Below are 27,805 nucleotides of genomic sequence, written 5' to 3'. Positions count from 1 at the left end.
AACCTGACATGACTGGTTTTGGGAGGGAGGTGGGGGAGAAAATGATATGCTTATAGTAAAAATGGTTTTACGCCTCTATCCAAGTGTTAGAGATTTGTCTAATGATGGGAATCAACAGTGAAGACAAAAAAGCTACCACATTAGTAAACCCATTTCCATCTGGTTAGCACCGGAGTCTAAGATCATTGCTAATCTTCTCTATTTCACCTTATATTTTGCCTTTGGGATCGGGACACGATACAGGTCGGATTTGAATCTGGGTCTCTCTGAGCCAACAGCCCTCATATATCCATAGCATGTGTGCATCGCACTGAACTTGAGCTCCCAGCTTTGCCTCAGATTGAAATAAGACTTCATTTGGAGTGTCTCCATTGCTGGCTGCCATCTTCTGGGATTTCCCCCTCGCCAAAGTCTTGAAGGAATAAATAAACAATAATGACTTCATTAGCATAATTTTAGACAGCCAACAGGAGGTCACCTGTCATTCTTTTGTTGTTTTCCCATCTTTCCTCCTCCCTTAGCCTCCAGCAAACCCCTCGCTGGTTGGCATTTGCATTGCGAGGAGCCGGTGTGCAGCTGTCAGTGCATGTGGGATGCACGTGTGTCTGTGCAAGGAAGGCGTTGGGTTCGAACAATTCCTGTCAGTGTGTGCTCTTTGGGACACTGTGTGAATGTTCATGTCATTATAGCCCAGGGTGGGTGTTCAGCATCTAGCTTTATGTCGAGTGTGTGCATTATGTGACGGTGCCGTGTGCCATCAGCAGGTGTATGCCATTAAATTATGTGTTTGGTATCAAGTGTATCTGTGAGTTTGCTGGGATGGGATCATGTTTGGTCCCTGGGACAAGTAGTGTTATGTGTTAGGTCATAGCAGATATAGAACAGAGCAGTGGTTCCCAACCTGGGGTCCGGGCTCCCCCTTAGGGGGTCGCCAGAGTTAAAAGGGGATTTAATATGCTTTGAACTCAAATAAAGATGCATAAATATTCCACTAATAATAATTTTATCTGCTACATGATAAGGTAGTTAAATATGCCTCTTGTGGAAAAATATAAAAATTTGGAAATTTAAATTTTGTTATTTAATATTTAAATATTATAAAAGTTGAAATCAATATGCTTGTCAGTGTAAACTGTCAATTTGAAAGTTATATGTAGAGGGTTGGGGGCTCAGACTGTTGTATATGTACTTGCAGGGGGTGCAGAGGAAAAAGGTTGGGAAAATACTGGAACAGAGGCCTGGCATTTGAGAACATGTTCCTCACAGAGATCTCCACGACCCCTGCCTGAGCTAATGAAGTCATCTGTGACATTTTCAGACATTGAAAGAAAAACTCTTTGACTTACTTCACACTAATGAGGGTTATGTCCAGATGTAACCTCGACCAACTCAAACTCAGAGGATTTGCTGCAAATGCCTCACAGTCTCATATATTCGGCATTATTAAGTCGTTAACCTTTGGTGTGTGTTGTAATTAAACAATACATTATAGAATTGGATAGATATATTTACAGTACATCTACATTTACCAATGTATTTGGCAGACACAATGTATGAATTTGGCATACACCTTTGTCCAAAGCGTGTTTGGGAATCAAACCCACAACCTTTTGCACTGCTAATGCAGTACAAATGTAATTTTAGAAAGAGTTATATCTTTAAAAATACGTCGTCCCCTTAAAGAAATAGTTAAACTAAATATGAACATTCACGCGTATTTTACTCACTCTAATCCCATACCATTTTATACTACATGGGAGCCAACATGGCAAACTCCAGACGACATATCCATCCATCATTATAGCAATCCAAATAACAAATGGGTTAATAAATGTGACCCTATCTGTAAAAACCAGGCTAAATTCTCAAAATCTAATTCTGAGATAACAAGCATCAAGGTTTGATTTTAATTATTAATTTCACTATGATTCCAAACTTTGACATGGCCTTACTCAGTCAATATTAAATATATCAAGGTTTTATTTTCACATAATGTTCTTTATATTATACTTTTATGTAAAAAAAAATCCATTAAAGGGGCCATGGCATGAAAATCTGACTTTTCCATGTTTAAGTGCTATGATTGGTCAGTGCTAATGTCAACTTATAAAATGTGAAAAAGATCAACCCAGTAACTTAGTTTTGTTAAACCCTTTTCTACAAGCACATTAAAAAATAGGTCGTTGAAATTTGGCTCTCCTTATGATGTCATAAGGAGCTCTTATTATAATAATACCACCCCTTAATCTGTACTATCCAACCACAGCACTGTCATTTAGTGCAGAGAGGAAGAGAGAGAGAGAGAAAATAATTCACAGCACAATGAGTTTCAATTTCAACAAACCACCATCATTGTGATCAGTGTTTGCACCCAAAACGGCACATTTTTGCACACACCTACAAAGTGGCAATTTTAACATGCTATAATAAATTATTTATATGCTATTTTGAGCTAAAACTTCACATATGTGCTCTGGGGACACTCAAGATTTATTTGACATCTTAAAAAAGTCTTGTGACATGGCCCCTTTAAAAATGACTAAAAATATTTGAAGAGTTTGGTTCCAAAACGCAATAAATCCATTTTGACAAATTTTGGTAAAAACGTGTTTTCTATACCAAGAAAGTGACAAGATGAAAACGTCTCGGTTACTATCGTAACCTCGGTTCCCTGAGAGAACGTGAACGAGACATTGCGTCAGTTAGCTGACGCTAGGGATTGATCCTTCAATCACGATAACCCTGAAGCCTTATTGCACAACGCCAGTGCAGTTGAAACTCGCGCTGGCCAATGACGCTCAAGACGGCAAAAGAGGGCGTGGCCTTCTCACTATAATAGCAGCCGTCCTGAGCGAATATCTTCAGTAAAAACGACTGAACGAGCGTACAGCCTACGAAGCCGTGAGCACGGCAGCTAACGCAATGTCTCGTTCACGTTCTCTCAGGGAACCGAGGTTACGATAGTAACCGAGACGTTCCCTGTCGAGAACGTTCTCTCGACATTGCGTCAGTTAGCTGACGCTATGGGAGATTGTATAGAACCGCGCCGTGCATACGGCAAGATAGGCCAAGCATAACGAAGCAAACAGCATGCAACAATCTCAATGACCAGCTGATAGCGGCATATCGTACTAATCACCAGCCAAAAACCATAACAGGGCCAGTAGCGTACTAGCGTAACACCACATTAAGCGGGTAAGAAGTAAACGCTAAAGAATTAACAACATACCTAGCGAGCGGACGGCGTCCGGCGCACAAGTTGTAGAAGTGTTTAGATCATTGGACTAGCGGCGGTGAACACAGCACTCTTGCAGTCACCTGTTGACATCCCCAAACGGCGGACGAGGTCCGGCGTTGAAGTTTGTAGAAAATAATCCACATGCAATATTCATATGACTCAGCATCCAGCGAGCGGGTGATTTCCGGCGTCCGGAATGCAAGTGATAATCCGCAAAAACCAATATATGGTGGTATTCTCGTAGTGAATAAACCGAATACTCAGCGAGCGAGCAGCGTCCGGCGCTAAGGTATTCTCAAGTTGGCGTCGCAGTAGCGCCGCCCCTTACACACGACCTGATAGAAACCATCAGGTATGTCAGGCACTGGAGGTGGAGGCATTGTTTACCGAAAGCACTCGGGAGGCCAATGAGGAGACATCCAGATTATAAAACCTAGCAAAGGTGTTCTGAGACGACCAGCCAGCAGCCAAGCATAAATCCTGAACAGATGCGCCTTTATACCAAGCCCATGACGATGCAATAGCTCTCGTAGAATGGGCTCTAATATTCAAAGGGCATCGCACTCCTTGGCTAGAGTATGCCAGTGAAATAGCATCAACCACCCAGTGCGAAAGTCTTTGCTTGGAAACTGGGCGTCCTTTGGTGCTGCCTCCAAAACAAACAAACAGCTGTTCCGCTGCCCGGAACGGTGCCGAGCGATCAATATAAGCTTTTAGCGCTCTTACCGGGCAAAGCTCCCTCTGGACGATCGCGTTAGTAGTCGCCGCGTCATCCGAGGAGAAGGCGGGGATAGAAATAACCTGCGCTCTAAACGGCATGGATAGCGATTTAGGCACATAACCCGCTTTGGGTTTCAACGTGACATTACAGTCTCCTGGTCCAAATTGTAAGCATTCAGCGTTCACAGAGAGAGCATGCAGATCTCCTATGCGCTTAGCTGAAGCCAAAGCCAGCAGAAGCACAGTTTTTAGAGAAAGCTCCTTCAAACCTACCGTTAGAATAGGCTCAAACGGAGGAAGAGTTAGTGCTTTCAGGACCAAGGCCAGGTCCCAAGACGGTACGGTGGGAGGGCGAGAAGGTCTGAGGCGCCGTGCACCCCGTAAAAACTTCGTTATGAGCTCGTGTTTGCCCACCGAGCGCCCCCCAATATTAGCATGAAAAGCTGCGATAGCAGCAACATACACTTTAAGGGTGGAGGGCATGCTTCCCGTATCCATTCTGTGCTGTAGAAAGGATAGAATAGCTGACACGGAGCAGTTCACCGGGTCAAACTCTTTTTCTTTGCACCACGCAGCGAATACCGACCACTTAAGGGCATATAACCGTCTTGTAGCGGGGGCACGCGACTGCATCAGCGTATCGAGCACACTCTGCGGCAGCGCCGCGTCTGTCAGCGGTTCCCACACACCTTCCACGCGTGAAGTTTCCACTTCTCGGGGCTGGGGTGCCAGATTGATCCGTTCGCCTGAGAGAGCAGGTCTCGTCTCAACGGGATCGGCCACGGGGGAGCCGTTGACAGTTCCAACAGCTCGGGAAACCATGGCTGGTTCGGCCAGTACGGGGCGATTAGTGTCACTGTTGCTTTTTCCTCTCTGATCTTGTGTAAAACTGACGGCAGCAGTTTTATGGGGGGAAACGCATATTTGCTGGCTCTCGGCCACGGCAACGACAGCGCTTCTCCGCACAGAGGAGAGATCGTCAACGAGAAGAACAGCGGGCAGTGTGTGTTTTCCTCGGACGCAAACAGATCCACTTCTGCTTTCCCGAACTGACTCCAGATCAGCTCGATAGATAGGGGGTTCAATCTCCATTCCCCTTGGGGAATGCCGTTCCTCGACAGCATATCCGCTCCGCAGTTCATGCTGCCCGGTACATGCGTCGCTTTTATTGAAAGGAGATGACGATCCGCCCACAACAGTATCGCTTCTGCCTGCCTGAACAGCGGCCTGGAGCGCACTCCTCCCTGGCGATTTATGTATGAAACCACCGTAGTGTTGTCCGTCCGGACAAGAACATGATGGCCCCCGATCAGCGTCGCAAAGCTCTGCAGTGCTAAAAAGACGGCTTTGAGCTCTAGACGGTTTATATGCCATAACCGCTCCGACTCCGGCCAGGAGCCCGAAGCCGGGACGCCATCGCACAGGGCTCCCCAGCCCGTTAACGACGCGTCCGTTGTGACTACTTTCCGTCTCGTAACCAGCCCGAGTGGGGCACCCCCGCTGAACAGGTTGGGATCGAACCAGGGTCTCAGCGCTCGCATACATCCGTTCGTAACTGTAATGCGCGCTCGTCCCGATAACCACGCCCTGTTGGGCACTCTGGATCGTAACCATAGTTGCAACGGGCGCATATACAGCAGACCGAGTGGGCAAACCGGTGAGGCTGCCGCCATCAAGCCTAAAAGTCTCTGAAACCGTTTCAGTGGCACAGTGCCTCCGTGGCTGAATACATTCAGAGCAGACGTCAGATCCCGTTTGCGCTCCTCTGATAAGAAAGCCTTCATTGAGACTGAGTCGAGACGCACGCCTAGAAACGCGATCTCCTGCGTTGGAGATAGAGCGCTCTTCTGCAAATTCACACGTAGACCGAGGCTGTCTAAATGCGAAAGTACTGCGTCCCTGTGGCTGATGAGCACCTCTCTGGATTGTGCTAAAATCAGCCAATCGTCCAAATAATTCAGGATGCGAATGCCGCTCGCTCTCAGCGGGGACAGCGCCGCGTCTATACATTTCGTGAATGTGCGCGGGGCGAGCGCCAGACCGAACGGGAGGACCGTGAACTGGTATGCAGCATCCTTGAATGCAAATCTCAGAAAGCGCCTGTGGTGCGGGGCGATCTGAATGTGAAAATAAGCATCCTTTAGGTCCACTGAAATAAACCAGTCCCCGGGCCGAATGTGGGCGAGGATCTGTTTCAGTGTAGTCATTTTGAAAGCACGTTTGTGTAATGCTTTGTTGATTTGTCTCAAATCCAAGATCGGTCTGAGACCGCCGTCTTTTTTCGGGACGACAAAGTACCGGCTGTAAAAACCGCTCTCTCTCTCTTGCATCGGAACTGACTCTATCGCTTGTTTGGCGAGGAGATTGCAGATTTCCTGATACAAAATCGACTCGTCCTGAGCCCGGACCGTTGACGCTATCACGCCGTTGAAACGGGGAGGTCTGCGTCGAAACTGTAGAGAATATCCTTTCTGAATAATGTTCAGCATCCATTCCGATATGTTGGGAATGGCACGCCATGCATCTAAGCGCAGTGATAGCGGTTAAATGACAGGATGACCTGACCGCTCGTTGCCGCCGAGCGTCTCGTGCGTGACGGGTAGCTCGGTTCTGGGGGGCTGCGCGTTGCTCGCCGGATCGCTGCTCGGGGGCGAGTGACCCAGCGGGACTAATGAAGACCTCTCCGCTCTGTGCAGCGTGTGTGTTACGGGCACAAGAGAGGACGGCCGGGGGGCGGCTGACGCCGCGATAGACAACGGGCTTTTGTGCGGCTCGCTGAGACCGTGCATTAACCCTTCCCGTCCCCGCTTTCTCTGCGACCCGCGCGTCGCGTGGGGGTTCGAAAGCAGGGAGGGTGCGCTGTGCGTGTCTATATGAGGGTGGGAGCTGCCCTGGGGCGAGCGACCCGAAACCAGATAAGGAGGAAAACGCTCTTTTTGTGAAAAAGTAACATATTTTTATTGCATTCAACACAAAAACATTTAAAGAGACAGTCTCTGCGTCGCCCGCAACAGCCAGGGGGACGCTTGACGAGACTTTCGTTCTCTTGGCGGCGGGCTCGCCGCTCGGCGTTCTCTCTCTCACACCACTCACGTCAGGAACGCGGCTTTGCTCCGGACTGCGGTCCCCCTGGACCCGGTTTCTTGCGTGGATTCGTGCCAGGGGCTCTTGTGACGCACCACCGGTTCAGGTCTCACTGTCGGGGGCGTCGCCGCGGGGGGTTGTGCTGCCGGCCGGCGTGGCGCAGACTCGGAGCGGTGTCTCGGCGGCGGCAGTCCCGCCGGCGCATGAGACATAGGGCGGCGAGGAAGAAAGTGACTCATGGCTTTAGAACTCTTCACCGCCTCCGAGAATCGCTCCGTGATGGTACCCACGGCGTCACCGAACACGGGAGCGTTAAGCAGCGTCTTCCTGTCGGCCTCCTTGAGATCTGTGAGATTTAACCACAGCTGGCGCTGCATCACCACCATGAAGCCCATGCTGCGTCCGATAGCCTGCGCCGACTTTTTGGTGGCTTTCAGCGCGAAGTCCGTTGCCGCCCTCAGATCCCTGAAGGTACTCAGGTCCGTGCTGCCCTCGTCCAGCGCCTTTAGAGCCCGCGCCTGGAAAATCTGGAGGACCGCCATGGTGTGTAGCGACGACAGAGCCTCCCCTGACGCGGCGTAGGCTTTATCAGCCAGGTGCGCCGTCATGCGGCACGCCTTAGAGGGTAGTGAAGCCTCACCACCCAAGGAGGAGGACGACGGGCAGAGATGGGCCGCCACGGCTTCCTCGACGGGGGGGATATGCAGGTATCCACGAGCCTCCGCCCCGTCCACTTTAGAAAACAGCTCAGACCCGCCGGCGCGAGCGCGGACGCCCTGGGGGGTCGCCCACGCTTTGGTGACCTCATCGTGCAGGTCTGGGAGGAAAGGGGCACTTTTCCTCGGAGCGGCGGCGCGGCGGCCCGAGTCAAAGTACCACGAATCGAGCTTGCTCCTTTGGGGTTCTTGCGGGGAACTCCACTCGATCTCTAAATCCTGCACGGCCTTAGAGAGAATGCGCACCAGCTCTTCGTGAAAGGAGGGGGGGTGGGCGTCAGCCTCCGACGCGGCAGGCGGAGATTGGTCCCAATCTCCGTCAGACGCCGTCAGTGACATCTCATCCTCCTCTGCGGGGACCCCAAAGGAGACAGACTCGGCAGCTCCCGGTTCAGGACGCAGGCTCTCGGCGACGAACTGAACCGGAGAGCGACGGGGAGGGGAAGCGCGGCGTTCCGGCACGCGCTCGCTCTCCGTCGGTGGCTGAGCACTCACCAGCGGCACCTTGGCGGCAGTGGGAGGCTGCAGCGAGGAGCTTTCGAGAGCGATGTTGAGCCGAGTCCTGAGCACCCTCATTGTGAGCTCATCACAATGAGGGCACTCCGACCCAACCAACGCCGTCTCTGCGTGGAGAAGCCCCAGACATACTATACACAGTTTGTGCGAATCGGGCGGGTCGATAGGACCTCCGCACCGTGAGCACATTCGCGACATCTGGATCGCTAAGAGGGACGTCCGTCTTATCCGCGTACTCAACAGATGTCTTCGTTGCAGGGTAAAACTTGCTCGTGAAGGAGAAAATACTGAAGATATTCGCTCAGGACGGCTGCTATTATAGTGAGAAGGCCACGCCCTCTTTTGCCGTCTTGAGCGTCATTGGCCAGCGCGAGTTTCAACTGCACTGGCGTTGTGCAATAAGGCTTCAGGGTTATCGTGATTGAAGGATCAATCCCTAGCGTCAGCTAACTGACGCAATGTCGAGAGAACGTTCTCGACAGGGAACCACTATTTTCTGTTACAAACTTTCACATAGCATCTTAAGGTTATAAAAACATAAAAAATTCAAATCCATAACTTGATTTTCAAAGATTTATTATAAAAACTGATAATTTTTTCCACAAAATGCAATAAATCCATAACAAGTTTTTATTCAAAATGCTATAAATCTATTGAATCAACAGCCTATATAAATGTGCATTCATCTTTGCCATGTTATATTCATTTAGTTGACTAGTTGTACACACTAATTAAAAATATAAACATTAATGTCATTAATCAAAACACTTACTTTGTGATATTAAGAACACTGTCATTGCTGCGGTTATACTTGACGTCGTGGCTTAACGTTTTTCACAGCGATCAGTTGTAAAATGTATTGGTCCCGCTCAATTTTCGTTGACTTTGAGTAAAATAATGTAAAGTTTTTCATAAGATCCCCTGGGGTCAATGTGTTATCATGACAGAAACTTGATGCTGTCTGGAGAACAAGCAGCCGAGTGCCTCTCGCGGAAATTATTAGATGTTGATGGCTTACGTTTCTTTCCCGTCACAGAAAACCATCACAGGTTTAGCAATGCTATTAAAGTATTATTTTGTTTTGTTTGTTGATCACGAAGTACAAAGTAGATGAGGAAAATTAGGATTCCGTGTACTCAGCGCGCCGCCATGTTTGTTTACATTGCGTGAATGGTCCGCTGTAATATCAGGAATGGATTTATTGCGTTCTGTAAAAAAGGAGGAGTGCCGTTTGTCGCATTTTGGGAACAAAGGGAGAAAAGATGACAGAATATCACGGCGGGTATTGGATTTTGCGTAAAATTAATTATTTACTTTTAACTACTGACCTGATATAATACTGATTTTGGCAGTAACTCATTTTTTTCAAAAATGGCGTTTATTGCGTTTTGGAACCAAACTCTTCATTTAGTGATGAATATGCTGTATATTACTATAAACATACAGATTAGTTCGGTAAGTTCAAATATGGTGGCATGTTGATCTCATTGGTTTTTGTATATCGGACTTTGTGTGTTTTGTTAGGAGACACACAAAAAACAATGAGATTGGACATTATTATGAGAGGATTTTCATGTTTGGGTGAACTATACCTTTAATACTGTAGCATTAACTCTTTTTAAGAGCCACTTATCTGTCCCGAGAAGTTCAAATAAACTTCCCTAATCTGTTCTAGAAATAATTCATAAAACATTGTTGTGCTTCAAGCTTTTTTAAATGCTAAGTAGTGTGCTTATCTTTCAGTTTCCTTACACAAAACTCTCCATTTATGACAAACCATGCATTAATCATCATTTCTACCTAATGCATCAACTTGACACTGCAGGGTGGCTCACAGTAAACACTTCATAAAGTATCGTGCTTTGGTTTAATCAAGTTTTGGGTGGTTACTTGTGTATGGCCCAAGGGATTGTGGGAGTGAACGTTTCACTCAGCATAAAGCGTCGCATGCAGACGGGTCCTGTAGGGGAAAGCTAACATTTCTGTAACCATGCCCAATGCTGCCCAGGAGACCGACTGGAAAAGAGAAGGAGGGACGCGTTGGACTCCTGCAGAGAGGAGATAACCTAAAGTTTTGGATGAGTGCCAGTGTACAGATAGGCTACTACAGTATATGAGAAATAGAAAAGTTGGACTTTTGGAGAGATTAAAGTGTTTTAAAGATGAAGTGTGTCATTTCTGAGCCATTAGCAACAATGAACAAAATCATTTACTTAGACACGCCTGCCCTGCACCAGTTTATTAGTGTTTGGACAAATAGGTAGACATGCTCACAAGTTCATGGCACAGTGTTGACACTGGCCAGCCTCGTTGTACATTATACAGTATGTATGTGTGTATCCCTTGTATAGAAGTAATTTAACATTGAAAATAGATGACACACTTCACTTTCAAGAACAGGTTTTCACCTGCATTCCTGTAAGAACACTTAAATGAAATCATCAAATGCTTTTAGAAGCAAAAACCAGATTTTAAACCCTTCTAATCTTGAGAGCTTAACGTTAGCTCTCGCCTACCTGCAGTACTTTAGTGTCAGCGTGGTGCTGACGCTTTGCTGAGTGAGATATGGAGTCAGTTCCTCGCTACACTGCTCCCTGCACCGATACACTAGAGGAGCTGATGAACTGTGACACCCTACCCAAAAACACGGCTCCACATCGTGGTATGACTTATACTCCTCTGCCCCTCCTGTGGTGTGCTTTCCATCCATGATCCCTCAGTCAAATGAACCACTGACTCCCTAATGGTGCTGTACAGAAGTGAAGTGATTTAAGATGGTGTTTGTTTAATCCACATTCACGGGCGCTTTAGTCTGGGTAAGGAGAGATAGATGAAGGTCTTAATGATGTGATCACTGGTGCAGTAAGGCAGTGATGAGGCCGCTCAGAGGTCTCGATACAGAAACCGAATGCGTGTTTGCTCGAGCTTTGATGCTTTCTTAATGTTTGAATTGGTTTTAAAGTTCGAAAAGATTTCCTCAGCATCTTTGAAGCAGAAAACATTTTGGCGTAATTAAGTTGTTTTTTTAATTTTATACTTATTTTGTCAATATTAAAGAGATCAAGGTTATATTTTCACAGAATGTCCTTTAATATATTTATGAAGATTTTATGTAGAAAACAGTGCATCACAAAAAAATTGTTGGGGTGTTTTTTCAGACCTGTATCGATTCCGAAACTGGGGGATAAATTGCATTCACAAGGCAATATTTCCAAACGAACCAGCCTTTATTAATACATGACTCGTGCGAGTTAGTCTCAGCCTCAGACGTCACAGGCAACGATTGTGGGCTAAACAGCTGCTGTTTTTCTTACACTTTTCTGGAAACCCTGTGGGAATGTCGTGATTAGTTTCGGTCCCTGGAAAACAAAACTCTGACGTTCCATTGAGGAAGAGAATCAGTCGTGTTCACGTGGATAATAATGGCCAGTTATCATGATCAGCTAAACATTGGATTCTCAAAAATATGCAAAGTTTGCTGCATAGACTCTCTAAAAGAAGTCAAGAGTTTAGCATGAGGCAGTTAGTGGAGTCAAAAAGTTTGGTTCTCCTGAATTGCTTGTAGGTGTTAAAAAGTGGAGAGATATGCTTCAAACAGATGTTTACCGGGAGCGTCTCATTTGTGTGTCTGTTGATGAAGTGCACAAAGTTGTTCTATGGTGAGTAATGTTGTTTAGGTGCTATTCAGTTGTGGCTTGTTATTTCAATAACTTGTTACCAGCCGGCTTATTATTGTGGGAAGTCCGAAACGTGACGCTACGCTAGACGAAACAAACTGTGATTGGTTGTTTGACATGTTGGTCAAACAGCTCATGCGCGGGCTTTGTCCAGAAAAAGCAGCGAAAAACACCAGACCTTCAGTATTGAAGGTTTGGCTACGTGAGACTATGTGCGAGTAAACTCTCCTTTAATTGGTCGGAGTACATCGGTTTATTTTCCGTGATTCCGGTCAAAGTTGTTTGTCAGGATTGATTATTGTGTGGCTATGTATAAGTAAGGAATAATTGATGACGGGCCGTTGAATTATAAAAAATCATGCACACCCAAGGTGGTTTTCGCGTCGTAACGCATGTGAGGATTATTTTCGAATAATTCAAAGGACCGGAGTCAATTATTCTGCTTATACCATGGTTACAAAAAATATTGCTCTGGTGCCTATATTTAAGACATTTTAAAATGTAGGTGTGCGGTTATTGAAAAATAATCAACACCCATGGAATATTTCCAATCAGAATAAAGCATTCAACAACCCTGTGGTATAACTATATATAACTGTGGTTATATTATTGTGAGCAGAAATCAAAACTTGGGCAGGACAACATTTTTACCATGCTATTGCGGAGAAGAGCAATTAGAAGTCATTTTATAAGGAATAGGTGCCCTTTGGTTTTGAATGGTGCTGACGTGCTCACCAGAACTCGTCACCCAAGAGCTATCAGGTATGTTCATGGTTAAAAAAAGCAATAAGATAGCCTGTTCGTTAGTCCGTTGGGTCGGATTGGTTTCAGACTTAGGGGCTGTTTATACTTGGTATTAGGATGTGTTTTCATTGATAGGATCACAAGTGGACGAGAGAGACACATTACGTTTACACCTGGTATTTAAATCCGTCTCTTTAGTCCACATTTGTCCTGAATTCTTTGAGGGGTGGTCTGAGACGACGGGCGAGTCTCTCTGCTGTCATTCAAACGCGAGCGGGAGTAATAATGAGTTTATATGGACGCGAACTAATATTATGTCGGAGTTCGCTGCTTGTTTAGCAAGTAAACATGCTGCACAGAGTTTTGCGCATGTATATGTTAGAGCTTTCTCTGAATTTTCAGCGCAATTGATGAAATAGGATCGCGCAACTTTCACACGCTTTCAAAACGAAACTACAGAAATCAGCGCAGCTTTAGTTTTATTAATGAAAGGCTAAAAATAACGCTGTTCACCGTCTGTTCACGCCAGAAGTCAGAAAAGAAGTAAAACTTGTGTTTAGTACCTCAGATTAGATAAATGGGCGGAGGGAAGGCGGTCGCGTATGGCTGTTCGAACACATTCAAACACATGTGCGTTTACACTACAAAAGCAATCCGATCGAAAGGGGTTTCGACTACCTCTGAATGTGGTTGAAAGTGGTCGAAAGTAGACGAGCTCAAAACGTTTTGAACACCGTTTACACCTGGCATCAACGTCGTCCAATTGTGATCCGATCGATGAAAACGCATGTTAATGCCAAGTGTAAACAGCCTCGGATACAATCAAGCTGAGACCTGGTGCAGGTGATCTCAGATCGGTTTGTTTTGGTGCAGATCCGAGTGCGATTGCCGTGTTCACATATGCCTAAACAAACCAAACCAAGGGACGAAAAGCACCAGGTTCCGGAACAAAGGCTCAGGTCTGAAAACACTCTTACAGACTGGGTCACAAATTCTGCAGAAATAGAAATTCTGTACCAAACGGTAGAGAAACTTAAAAGTAATTATATATATTTTTTGATACAGCAGTCTAACCCTTGTCCTTGAACAGGGGTGATGATACAAAAGTAAAAAAGGAAGAAAGGGAGGCTTGCTGGAGGGAGGAAATAAAATATGAAATTTGCCATCCACCATAGAGGCAGAAAATAGAGGCAGAGTAAATGGCTGATGAATGATAGCTGACCCTAATCGTGTTATTTGCCATTGATGACAGTGGTGTCATTTTCCCTCTATATACATTTCTCTCTTCTTCTCTAAATGATTATGGATCATGCATCTTCTCGCTCGCTCGGCGGGCAGATTGTTGTGTTTGTGAGGAAGATGTTTCCCTCACCCTATGCACGGATAGGGACACAAAGCAAAATAAATGGCTGTCATATGCTTCCCCCTGGCCTGGTACATCTCCATCTGATTAGCATATATAATTCAGTGAAGACGGCAGGCTGATTTTATTGGTTTGAGTTTATTGATGATCCAAACATGCATTGCGTTGTTGTAGCTCTTACTATGCAGTGTTTAGTTACAGTGCCTCTGTGATATACAGTCAATGATAGTTTCTGCTTATTTTTTAGATTTTATTGTTTTATCCATTGAATAATTTTTTTACCCAGCACGTTGGGTTGTCATTTAACCTATGCTGGGTTGTTTCAACCCATTGCTGGGTCAAATATAAATATTTTCAGGGTTAATTTAACCCAACGGCTGCTGTGTTTGCCCCTTTTGACCCAACGCTAAGTAAAAAACAACTTCTTTTAGATTTTATATGACTTAAGTATGTGCTCTCTATATTATATTAAAGTCATACTTATACTACAGTATTATAGTCATTTTGAAGCTTGACAGCTCTCTTCAAGAAACTCCATGTGTGCGCCGTATCATCAGTCACAGTGTTGAAATACTCCCTCCAGATCCATCTCTGGACACTTCCCTCTGAAGCGATTAATGTGCATCTTTGACCCCAAGTCTCAGCTCTTCTTTGGAGGTCTTCTTGCATGAGTGACCACATAGTTATTGTGTTCAGCCCATCTCAGCATGGTGGGTGCAAGGCTTGGTTAGTGTCTACCTCAGCTGAATTCGGTGATGTTGTTCTGGTACTGTTAAAGTCACCAAGCTGTCTGTGTTCAAAACAGTGGTGTTATTTCAAAGCCATTCATTTGCAATAGCAACAGATGGCGGTTTGATCTACACTTATGAATATGCAATTCATTTAAATTACCTTAAAGGTAATTATAGTCATGTCAAGAAGATGCTCAAAAATTCAAAGTACAATAAAATGTCACAGTATAAAACAGTCTTCCTGTAAATCTTAAAAGTTTGTAATGTTTTCCTTCTTCAATTTAATGGGACACGTTTACTGTTTTTGCTGTCACGTTTTCCCCAACCTGTTCCAAAGCTCAGACTGTCAGTTTTGTCTGACCATTTGATCATAGTAAGAGACCCCTGAGGAATTAGGAAGTAGAAGATAAAAGAAAGAAGTTACCTGTTCATTTGGTCCCAAGGGTGACCTTTAACCTTACTTCCTTCCTTGCCAAAGTCATTATGCCTGAAGTGAGACAGGAGTAGTAGAGAAAATGTCCATTATGTGAGATTTATAGTTGTGGTTCATGTCCATCGCTGCCAACAATGACAGATAAATCAATTGATGTGGACACCTGCGTTTCATGATTATGATTGCACAGATTGCACATGAAGGTGAGAGGCAGCACGTGTATTTATGACATGAACTATCTGTCTGCTTAAAAAATGGGTTTTCACCTGTCTAGCTAAAACAGTTTTTGAAAATTTTGTTGAATTATTGATTTAAAGACAGCATGCACGGCTGTGACTGGTTCTCCATCATGTGCAAGATCAAGCCAGCTCTCTAGGATGAGTGAGACAACAGATAGATCATAATTACTTCACCAATGGGCCTGGGAGTCTGTTAGCATGTGTTCCCACTCATGGTAGGATGAATGTAATGGGTCCTGTCATAAATCTATATTCATAGGATTGAGCTCGGTCTATAGCCATAACTGCAAAAATTTTAACTTTTTCTTGTATCTCACATCATCGCCTATTCAAGATTTTTCCACCCCCTCTTGTAGTCTCGTAAATCAATATCCAAAAGTAAAGACTAAACGTATTTACTTTTTCACGTTTTGGGAAATGGCTGCATTGTTGTTCCACTAAAAAATGAAAACTAAAGCGGAAAGGTTAAAGCCAGTAAGATATATGACTTTACAGAAAATAAATTCAAGATTAAATTCAACATTTTGGTATTGAAATTAAAGTTTTACACATTTATTTTTCTCTAAACCCAAAGGCAACTAATTTGTGGTAATGGCATAAAAGCCATTGTTTATTGAGGCTAGGCCTTAAAGCACCCAATATTCCTATACAAATGTGCTTGCACTAATTGGAATTCACGACAATTCGTTTTTCTTGGCCTGTAGTTTATTTCAGAAACAGCAACATTACAAGCAGAATCTTTGTGGAGGTAATGTTGACTATTTACTTAAACTAAAGGGTTTATGGGGTTTACCTGCATGTGTACTGTATGTATCAGGAAGTCATCTTTGGTGGACCCAGCCAAAATGTTTCCACCGAAGATCCTCTAACCCATCAGCCTGCAGTTTGCCTCGTTGCACTCCATTTCCAAATCCAATTTCTCCACAGCAAACATGCTAATCACACGCCTCTAAAATAGGTTTCCTGAAGCAATTTTGGGGAGAAATTCAAGCTTTCAGTCATAAATATTCAGACTCTGGTTATGTTTATGCACCCTTAAAGCAATTTTCTTTTTATTTCGAACACTTGCGCGATCATCTTGTGGGTTTCAGGGAGCAGAATGTTGTGAGAGTAAATGCTATGTGTGTGTCATGGGTCGAGAAATGAATTGGCTGCGAAAAGAACACAGGTCTGTGCTTAGCAGAGAGCTACGGTTATCTGCTCAGTCCAGACGAGAGCATGGAGCAAGACCAACAGGATTGCGTGCAAAAACATTTTTGCTTGTTGAAACTTGTTGAAATCTGTTGCTGAGATCTCTTGGATGTTAGCACTGTTGGTTTAGTAGGTCACTCAGATGCCTCTTCAGATGTGAAAGTGCTTTCAGAATGATGGCATGTGGTGTTGATTGTACAGTGCCCTTCACTAATATTGGCACCCTTGCGCAAAGAATGCTGTGAAAAATTTAGAAAGGCACCATATAGAGTCATTTACTTAATGGACTCAATAGTAAACTAATCTAAATGATGCAATAGCTTAATAAATTAATAAATAATAGTAAGGAACTGTGTTAAATTTTAGCATTTTGTTACTTGTTACTTTTGTCCTGCTACTAATAAAATGTTGCATTATGTTTAATAATGTTTAATATAACATTTATATTATTCTAATTTGATTTAATTACATTTTAAGAGTTTATACTGTTGAGAAAACTTTTTATTTTCAACAATTTAAGTTTTTACTTTTGGGTTGCTTTTGAAACTTTAGATGAAACTGAAATTTAAAATGAAATTTCATTTCATTATTTATTGCAAAGATAAACAACAAAATATGTTTGCAGTAGGGCTGCCATTTGTGATATAAAAGTTTTTGTTTACATAATATATGTGGGTGTACTGTGTATAATAATTATTTGTATATAAATACACACACATGCATGTATAATTTTGAGAAAAAGAAATCTATTTATATATAATATAAATTAAACATAAACATGTGTACATTTCTTAAATATATACATGCATATGTGTGTGTATTTATGCATAATTATTATGCACAGTACACACACATATATTATGCAGACAAAAACTTTTATTCTGCAAACAATTAGTAGTGACTTATCATCATTAGTCAGCTCTAGTTTGCAGTAACTGTACATATTAACAAGGACATAGTCATGCATGTTTACTAAAACAAGTCTAACAAAAAATCAATCTTGTTCTGTTGTGTTACTTTTGACCCACCTGTCCACCGTGGACAGGGTCGAAAGTAACAATACTGTACCCTACTTATGTTCAAAGTGAAATTATACTAAATTAGTTTTACATTTGTTCAAAATTCCACCTGTTGTTAATAGACCAATAGACTGTTGTGAGTTATTGACAACATCAAAAATATATCTTGGTCTAAAACATTATCTTATAAATAGGGCTGTAACGATTAATCGTGCAAATGCGTGTTTTCTCAATGAATGAGTTACGGTTATGAGTTATGAGGGGGCGCTCTCATGCAGAAACTCCCTTTGTGCCACAGAAGAAGTAGCATTACAAACGCTATTCCAGGAAATGTCTACAGGAATATTTATATCGCTGTTCTTCAAATTGTTTCAGTTATTTTAATGATAATAAAGAGTATTTTGAATGATCTTTATTTAAGAGTGTTGCTTTTTTAAATGCACGTTATAAACGACTCCGAATGATTTTAGATTGATAAGGACTTCCTACTAGTACACACACACACAAGCTGTGCATGAAACAAAGAATCGCAGCCTTGTTATTTAGAATCGATTTCAGACAGGCATTTTTAATGGGACACGCGATTTAATCGTTACATCCCTACTTATAAAATTATTTTCTGAAAAATTTTACTTTCGCCCCTCTTCTTTCCTACATCTGGTCTTGTCCGTTAAAAGAAACAGCACAGAAATTACAAACTTCACCTTTAATTTTATCAGGGAGTATGCCACCCATTGTGCATTTTCTGTTGTTCTCTAAACTCAGCTTAAGTTCTCATTTATTTACAATCCAGCTGTTTCCGGGCACCTAATAGATCTGATGTGAGTCACAGCTGCTGGTTGGTTATGGCTTGGCTATCATCAAGAGACTGCAGTTGTGTTTAATATCCAGTGGCATCCTGTATGCTGCGTCTCCGGAGGTATTAGCTACGCAATGATATGCCTCCCAGCGCTCCTTGTCTAATCCTTCGGTGAGACGTTCAGGTCTGCTGCCTTAACCCCCTCCTCCCCCTCGTGCTCAAGTGTCTGTTTCCACATGTGTTTGAGTTAATTAGTTACAAAGCCACAGCAGCTCCCAAGAGCACCACACCACTGAAACAGCCTTCATCTTTATTAAAGAAGTGGGACTTGTGCTTTCTTTTCACTCTTCTGTTTTCTTCTTCACCTCCTCTGTTCCTTTGATTAGGAAGTTTGTGCGTTGAGAGGTTCTTGAGGAATTAGGATGGATTGGAGAACAGAGACATCATTGATAAATAGATCAGGGAACAGCAGAAGCAGAGTTGATGATGTGTCACGTGTACAGCTGTTTTCACACTAAAACCGATTCAGTAGCTGGAGGTCACAGCGTCTCTGTGCTCAATCAATATGCGACAATATCTGCTCGCATTGGTAGTTAGCTCCTTGTGATGCTGCTCATTTGCATAGTGTTAAACTCTAACAGTTCACTTGTTCCTGTTGCACACATTTGATTTTCTCTGTCATGGTTCTTTATTTGTACGGCATACCATTTACGCCTTTAGAAAACTCTACTCATTGATCCAGGGTGCCTTACAATTTGGTCGCACCCTTTTTTCCATTTTTATGAATCGTTCTGTTAACTCTTTCCCCGCCAGCATTTTTTATGATTTTTACAAAATTTTAATGCCTTCCAGAAAATGCTCATTTTTAAATATATAAACGTACAATATAAGAAATAAAAGAACAGACCCTCTGCTTTCAAACAAAATAATCCGTTTCATCCTACATTCATGTGTTCTGTTTTTATCATCTCTCAAATATGTGTAGGTTTCATCAAAAACACCAAATTTTGAGCAAAAAGCTGAGATAATTCCATTTTTGTGAAGGACTTTTGATAGAGATCAGATGCAGAGCGATCTTTAAAACATACACCGATATACAGCTGTTTGCCCTAGGGCTTTTATAAATGTTATGAGTATATTACCTGGTGGATAATAGCAGTATTGCAGATTGACAAGATAACTCGTCAATAGCGGGGAAAGAGTTAATTTGTATATGCTGGTTTTGCATTGATGTAAAGATTTTTGTTTAAAATAATTTAAAGTACATTCTTGCCAGCACACATTTTCTGGGAATCAAACTTTTGACCTTAGGGTTACTGGCGCCATGCTTTAGCATCAATTGAGCTACAGGAAAGCATTATACTATATTTTTTGCTTCAGTTTCCATTTTCCTCCGTGGATGAATGTGTGTTAACAGTATGTATGGGTACAAATGCTTAATCTTGTATTAGTACGTATGATAGTCCGTTTATGTGTGCCAAGGCTCAGCTGGTGGCCAACGGAGATCTTGTACAGAACACACATGGCAGAGCTCCGGAGTCAAGGAACAAACACCTTCTGCTCTCACATCATCACTCCATGAACTCTCAACACAGATTTTCAAGAAGGCACCCACATCATTTGGGCACACATGGTTAAATGTGGTGTTATTGGGTAAAGCCTGACACCTCTCCGATACCTCTGCTCTCAGCTGGATTTCAGTCCCAAGCGCAGCTGCGAGGACATGAACACTGTCTGCGTTCGCTCATTTGCCGTGTGTTATTGCGACCATCCCCACTAGTGCGGTTTTATTAGCATGCATCAACACACCATCTGCAACCTGAAATCACACAATAATTGAGCATAATAAATGATGTTAAATCCATTACAAAGGAAAGGTTGAAAGTTGTTTGTTTAGAACGTGTTGAATTATACACTATTTTATATGCTGGTGTAGATTGCGACGTCCTTAATTAAATCTAAATCGCGAAGGGAAAAGCCTGTGGTTTGTAAGCCGCACACACTCTTTCACACATTTCCCTCCCAATTGCTCTTCTAATATCCGGGATTAGTCATTCATTTCTCTCTTTCCGGTCAAAGAAATGAAATCTCTTTCCTGACCAAAGCCTTGCATCTCATCTGCTGGAATCAAATACTTGACATCAATGTCATTTATGTCAGTGACTTCCAGCCATTTAACCTTAATTTTATGGCATACCCAAGCTTAAATCTTTTTCTCCAGGGAAATTAATCACCTTTTCTGGTAAAAATATTCTATTACAGTGGTGATAATTGTTAAACATGGAAATTCAATAAAAAGGGGCGCAGAGGTGAACTGATCCTCTCTTTTGTAATGAAAAATGATGCAGATCACTGCTTCAATCAAATTTGTCTGTAGAATCAGATGTGTGTGTGTGTGTGTGTGTGTTGCTAAAAAAGGTGCCTGGTGTGATGCCCCATCACTGTTTATTTGACTTCATGTTACCTCTGCATTAAAGTTGGATTTACTCATCTGAATTACAGGGGTTTGTTAATAAGATGAAGTCCCCATTATCCCATGATCATTAGCATTGTTTGGCATTGATCTGGTGTGCATTTAAATGTTGTATATTTGCATTTCTTTCTTTTTGGCAGCACAGCTGTGCTCAGGTTTTACAGTATCTACATTGAGGTTACTAAATATCCCCACAAGGGTAGTAAAAGCTAAAATCATGTACATTGTGGAGTCCCAATGAGAAAACGGGTTAATGAACATACTAAATAATTTAGTCCTAATGAAAATCTCAAAATGAAATTGTTTTCTGTTTGGATTGTGAAAGCAATAGTAGTCATTGGAAATGCATTGTGTGCCTGTGCAACCCAAACAGTGTTCCTGATTTTCTTAGAGTACTGTCATTGTTTTTTATTTGTTCGGCTTACCATTTACGCATTTGGAAAAGGTCATGTTATTCTAAAGGGCTAATTTTAGCAGAGTATACAGTACCAGCATTAACATGTGACAAAGCAGCTCTGACAAGGGCAAAAAATTGCCTGTGGGATAAATCAATTAGATTGTACCAAGTATCTGTTCAGTTAATTCTCTGTGATTGTTAAGCATTTTTTTCTACCTTTATGGAAACATAATTTTTTGGTCTCAGCACAGAAATGCTTTATACAGTAAGCAGTTTGTTTGTTCCAAATTTGTAAGAACAAACAGTGCAGGTGAGTCTAGTTGGTCCAATAGTAGAGCAAATAATGAAGAATTCTGCCAGGAGCAGAGTGAAGCTCCCTGCCAGCGAGTGATTACAGTGATTGTGTAAAGCCGATGAGAGACAGCATGTGCTGTGATAGATCAGGGCGCAGGCCTTGAAAAAAGACAGACCTCTTTCACAGTTTACCAAAGCGGAGCTCAAAGCCATCTGCCAAATGAAGAAAAAACACCCTATGTTGGAACCAGAGGGAAATTTTGGGACAGTGATTGATTAATAAGAGAGTCATAGATTATAGATGGAAATATTTCATTATTTATTTAGCTTTTTTGGTCTTTTGCAGAGGTCGAGTTGATAGACCTTTGAAGAACCGGGGCTTTGATGGTGATAAATTGACATCTCTCTTTTCCTTTTGCTTGGGTTGCCTGTGTTCTGGTTTTGAGTGACATGAGATATGTGGAGAAGAAAGCCTGCAGCCGCATGGTCAGAAAGATAGTGTGTGCGAGTGATGGAGCCCAAAAAAGATGTTCATGCCAATCTGCATGCTTGTCTTCAGTTCTGTATTTGTAATCGTATAAGTTGAAGTTGGTGATAAAAATGTACACTACTTGTCAAAATTTGAACACATTTGAATAAAACTTGGAAATTAGTTTTGCAGATGTTATTGGGTCAAGCATGTTGGGGCAGTCGTGGCCTAATGATTAGAAATGAGCTTGTAACCTTCGCAGGTTCGAGTCTGTCGGTAGGCAGACTGAGGTGCCCTTGAGCAAGGAATGTTTCCCGCAATTGCTCCCCGGGCAAGGCATGTGTTCTCTACTCACTGGCATGGGTCAAATACAAAGGTCACATTTCAGTTATTGTCTACCATACTTGACAATCACTTTCACTTCACTTTATTGTGTCTATGTGTTAATAAATAGATTTTTCATTGAAATGGATAAGTTGAAGCAGGTATTGAATAGGGCTGGGCAAAAAAATCGATTTTTCGATAAATCGTTTTTTAAAACCTGGTCGATTCAGAATCGATTCTCAAAGAGCAGAATCGATTTTTTTCTTTCATATTTATTTCTGCAAACATTGAACGAAAGATTAACGTTAATCAAATTACTAGTCTTCTTCACTAGATGTCACCATCTTTTGTGCCTTGCGCAATGTTATCTAGGAGAGAGAGGCGAACCTGTCATTAATCAGTTTCAGGTGCTTCATCGATTTTATTAATTACCCACTTGTAACCTGCTGTTCACTGTTCTTTTTATTAATATAGTATTTGTAATAAATCTATATTCATCGAGTTGAATCGAGAATCGAGTATAAAACCGGCCCAAGAACCGGAATCGGAAATTTAATCGAGAATCGAAATCGAATCGATTTGATAGCTTGTAAATCGAAATCAAATCGATCTGGAAAATCTGAATCGATACCCAGTCCTAGTATTGAAGGAAGGTGACCAACAGGTGCCCAGCAATAAAGTGTCTCACCTCATAAACTGTTGAGAAACCAAGAGTGTAACCTATACAAAAACTGGTGTGTAACTTTAAAGCACTAAAATGTGTTTTGGTCACTGCAACATATAATTTCTTTTTACATGCTATCTCATAGTTTGATGACTTAACTATTTCTACTACCAGGTAATCTGAAATACTGCAAGGTAGACTGTACTCACCCGAACAGTGTAGGGCTGTCACTTTTGTGAAAAAATCATTTTCGATTTTTAATATATAAGTGTTCATTGAATCGATTGTAAAATCGATTTTCCATGTCTAAAAAAGACGTTTCCATTTTCAACGCCAAATAACAGACAAATGTAAAGAGAGCGCCTGAAACGCACAAGTCAGCAATATTTCTTATTCATTGTCATTAAGTTTCGTGCAGAATAAAAAACAGCAACAGTAGTGCAACATTCTCTAAAAAAATATGCAGAGTGGACTGCTGCCATAAATGAAAAACATTACTGCAGGCTTCAACCGGCTGCTTTTATGATTTAGGCAATTCAAAAATTATTTTAAATAATGATTCGATCCATTTCAAACAACTGTTCAAAAATGAAACTTTAAATAGACTTACTTGAAGTTGAGAACATGCTGTGTATTTTTTTATTAAACGTAACCGACACTTAGGCGGCACTATAATGAAATGCACAAAAAGAATAGGGCCATTACAAATTATTGGTCAGGAAAACAAGTCGATCAACATTTTAGGGGTCAAGAGCAGAGCGCTTTTCATTCACTATATGTCCATCTGTTGAGAAGACGCACTCCGACCGCACTGATGTCCCAGGGAAACTCGGGTACTTCGTTGCCAGCTGCGTATTTCGTACTGCCAATCTTCCATCACAAAAGCGGGTTGCTGTCAGCTCGCAAGGGTGGCTCCTTGTCATAACTCCTTCATCTCCTGTAACGTCACAATTTCGACGCTCTCTCATGTTGCACAGGTTTATTGACGTTGTCCTCCATTTTCTTTGCAAAACACTAGATGCAGCGACTGAAAGCGTGAAACTATAGGTGCGTAAAATTGATGGGTATTTTCTGTCTAGCTTTCGCACACCTACTGCACTTTCGGAATTATTTATTTTCTTTTTCTGCTTGTTTGTGAGTTTTGTTACATCTATATTTTTAACTGTTTAATTCTTTTAAAATTAATAGTGTACATATTTGGTTAAAATCGATTGCCTATTTTCGTTTTCGAAACTTTTTTTGGTTGGTCCGATCGATTGTGCAATCGATTTTCGAACGAAAAGTGACAGCCCTAGAACAGTGTCTGTATTACACTGTAAAAATGGCTGGTTTATTTTTTTTTACCTATACTGGGTAAATATAGGAAAGAACACATGCTGGGGTAAAAATGATCCAATGCGGTTTTAAAAATGATCCAATGTTGGGTAACCCAGCAGTTGTGTTAAAACAACCCAGCATTGGGTAAATTTTAAACCATCAACAGGGGTGCAAACTTGTCACCTTTCAGCGAAATTCGCTTCTCATTAAGCTTTTGCAAAATTCCCGGCTTTTGCAAGTATCCTCAAAAACACAACAATTTAGGGCTTAAGAGAAAGTAAACAGCTAAAAGAGAAAGCACATGTGTAACAGTATGTTACAGGGGTGCCAACCCTGCTCCCGGAGAGCTACCGTCCTGCAGACTTGAGGACCCAGTTTCAACACAATTGTCTTTAATTATCAAGCAACTCTGAACACCTTGATTAGCTGCTTCAGCTGTGTTTGATAGGGGTTGGAGCTAAAATCTGCAGGACGGTAGCCCTTCAGGAACAGGGTTGGGAACCCCTGGTATATTAGATCCGGACTTCGGTCTTAAAGGGGAAGTTACCTAATTTTGCTCCTGTCTGTCACTCGTGTTAATCAAACAGCATTGAGAGAAAATCTCTCACTGCTCTTAACTACATCACTTTTCTACCTTTAATAACACTTGTACGTCGAATTGTAGATGAGTTTGATTCGAGTTGCACATTCAGGGTTCATATTCTGTATTAGAGCTATGACTGTGAACAGAAAAAAACCCTAAATTATTTGTTTATGTGTACTACTAAATAATAATCAAAATACATTTTTCTGTAACACTTTACAAAAAGGTTGTATTTGTTCACATTAGTAAATGCATTATGAACAAAAAATGAACATTATATTGTATATAAGCATTTATTAATTCTTGTTTATGTCATTGCAGTAATTGATGTTAGTAATTGATGTTGCATTAACTAATGCTAACAGTTTCAAATTTGATTTAAATTAAAATGCTAAAATCAACTTAAAATGCAAGGTAAAATGTTTGTGAAACCTGACACCAGCATCACAAGCTAGTAAGCACCTGTAGCTTTATCAGGGAGGCTCACCGATTTGCAGGCACACGAACAGATGCGCAGGGAATAATAAAATGGACGAATTTGAATGGTTCAATATTATATTGAGAATCGTGGCATGCCTACTTTGTATGACTTCTTAGTGATTCTTTACTATAGTTAAAAGGGTAGTGCAAATGTTTTGGCTCATTAGTAGGTAATTGGCTGGGTGCAAATGAAAGGTAATTGTGTCGTAATAGGATTGTAGCTCACTTTGGACACACCGTACAGAGTTAGACACTGAGCAGGTGCATGATGGAAGACTTCATGCAGTGTCAGCTTCTGCAATGTTACTTTCATTAGTCCGGGATTATCCTTATTAGCTGTGCCCATATTCCCACCGATAATGAAGTCTAATTATTTCTGATGTTCCCCCAAAGCAACAAGAGATGGATTTTCCCACAGCAGGAGTGTTAAAACGACACTTGGATATGTCAACAGATTGGTGAGGGACCAGTTTGCTGGTTTCACCACCTCATTTGATTGATATGCATTTAAAGTCCCACATGGGACACTTTTATGATAACCGTTTCATAACCTCATCATGCTGATCTATTCTATTATTAGGACTACCGCATTACAATACAGTCTACTTCTAGTTCATCTTAATATAATTGACTTTGGGTCTTTTTATGAAGACAAGCACGTTTACTGTTGTATTTCTGTCGTCTTGTTTATTTTCCACACTGCCAAAAAGTGACTAATGGGTTAAGCACTTAATGAAAGTGGTGTGATGCTAATTAGACATTGCTGGGCAAGATAATACCATACAACATCATTCTACTGATGCAGACTAACCAGAAGCTGCTATTGCCTCATGCTTTAAACTGTAAAAGTGAATTACATTTCTAATTATTTCTTCCTCGCTCTGTCTTTTCCTCTACAGGTGGAGAGAGAAATAGCTATTTTGAAACTCATCGAACACCCACATGTTTTGAAGTTGCACGACGTCTATGAAAATAAGAAATATTTGTGAGTATAAACCACTTTTGTTTTGTTTTATCAATGCTCCATGTAATTCATGATCTCAGTGTGTAGCAGTGTGTGGTTGACCCTGGTAAACTCTATCTGTATGGAAGAGTGGACACGTTGATATCCCTGGATATATGTTTGATCTTACTCTCTCTCTCACTGATGTGCTTCAGTGGCTTGGCTTAATGTACTTTTCAATAATTGATAAAGGAGCCAGCGCGGAAGCAGCCGAGGAATTTGTTTTCTTAATATTCAGATGACACAGATGTATGGCCCACGCAGTCGTAAACTATTTGCCTATGAACATTTTTACACACACAAATCAAGTTTGAACCCATCCTTAATTTAAATAACGTTGACAGGTAATCGCATGAGAAAATCCTTTAATCGAGTCATAAATCAGACGCCTGGTGTGTCGGTGTGTTGGTGTGTGTGTTCAAATGGGACTGCGTGTGAATGAGAGTGTATACAGTATGTATCCTCTTATGAATACATGAGCGTGTGTGACTGTGATATATATGTGTGTTTGCCTATTTGAAAGGCGAATTGCAGGAATATATTTCTTATGCATTTACACATTCAGTCGAATATATTAGAGCTGCAAATATGTTTTTATTGTCTATTAATCTGTCTATTCTTTCTTTGATTATTCTGATTAAAATGCATGGTTTTATTTTATTGAAAACTCAAGAAGGGGTGCCTGTTAGACAAACATTGTTTATAAACACATTATAAATGTTAGAAATGTACTGTATTGCTGAAACACATTATAAAGACTATAAAGTAGTAGTATGTAGTTCATGCAAAATGTAGTTCATGCAAAATGTTGAGGCTTAATTGGGCAGGGCTAAAATGGTGGCTCGATGACTCAGTGGCATGGCACCTCCCCCAAAAACAATGGTGAAGCGTGCATCCATTCAAGTTGTAGCAGTATTTGAAAGTGAAAGGAAACACCACCGTTTTTCAATATTTTACTATGTTCTTACCTCAAATTAGATGACTAAATACATACCTACCTTTTTTTCAATGTGTGCACTTAATCTTTGTACAGGCGTCATAAATGTGTTAGCATTTAGCCTAGCACCATTCATTCCTTAGGATCCAAACAAGGATGATTTTAGAAGCCACCAAACACTTCCATGTTTTCCCTATTTAAAGACTGGTACATGAGTAGTTACACGGGTAAGTATGGTGGCACAAAATAAAGCATGGTGATTTTTAAGCAGATAAAAAATGAGAACTATATTGTATGGTGGAAGAGCACTAGTTTGCAGCACTTCGACTTCAGCGGAGGGCTGTAGGGGGGAGTAGTCAGTGGCCGGTTGCATAAAACTTAAAGACTAGTCTTA

The 27,805-nt window shown here is 41.8% G+C and overlaps 1 protein-coding gene across 8 annotated transcripts in view; it reads left to right on the top strand.

Annotated features, from left to right (window-relative positions):
• The window catches only part of brsk2b (BR serine/threonine kinase 2b), a 138,538-nt gene that overhangs the window by 69,079 nt on the left and 41,654 nt on the right, over positions 1–27,805 (top strand). For all 8 annotated transcript variants that reach the window (XM_065289225.2, XM_065289220.1, XM_065289224.2 and 5 more), the window contains exon 3: positions 26,371–26,456. In XM_065289225.2, the coding sequence (XP_065145297.1) occupies positions 26,371–26,456 (86 nt within the window). The remainder of the gene's footprint in view (positions 1–26,370; positions 26,457–27,805) is intronic.

Source organism: Paramisgurnus dabryanus, chromosome 2, assembly GCF_030506205.2.
Source record: "Paramisgurnus dabryanus chromosome 2, PD_genome_1.1, whole genome shotgun sequence".
Taxonomy (NCBI): Eukaryota; Metazoa; Chordata; class Actinopteri; order Cypriniformes; family Cobitidae; genus Paramisgurnus; species Paramisgurnus dabryanus.
Note: the sequence above shows the minus strand (reverse complement) of the source record. Positions and strands in the feature narration are given on the sequence as shown.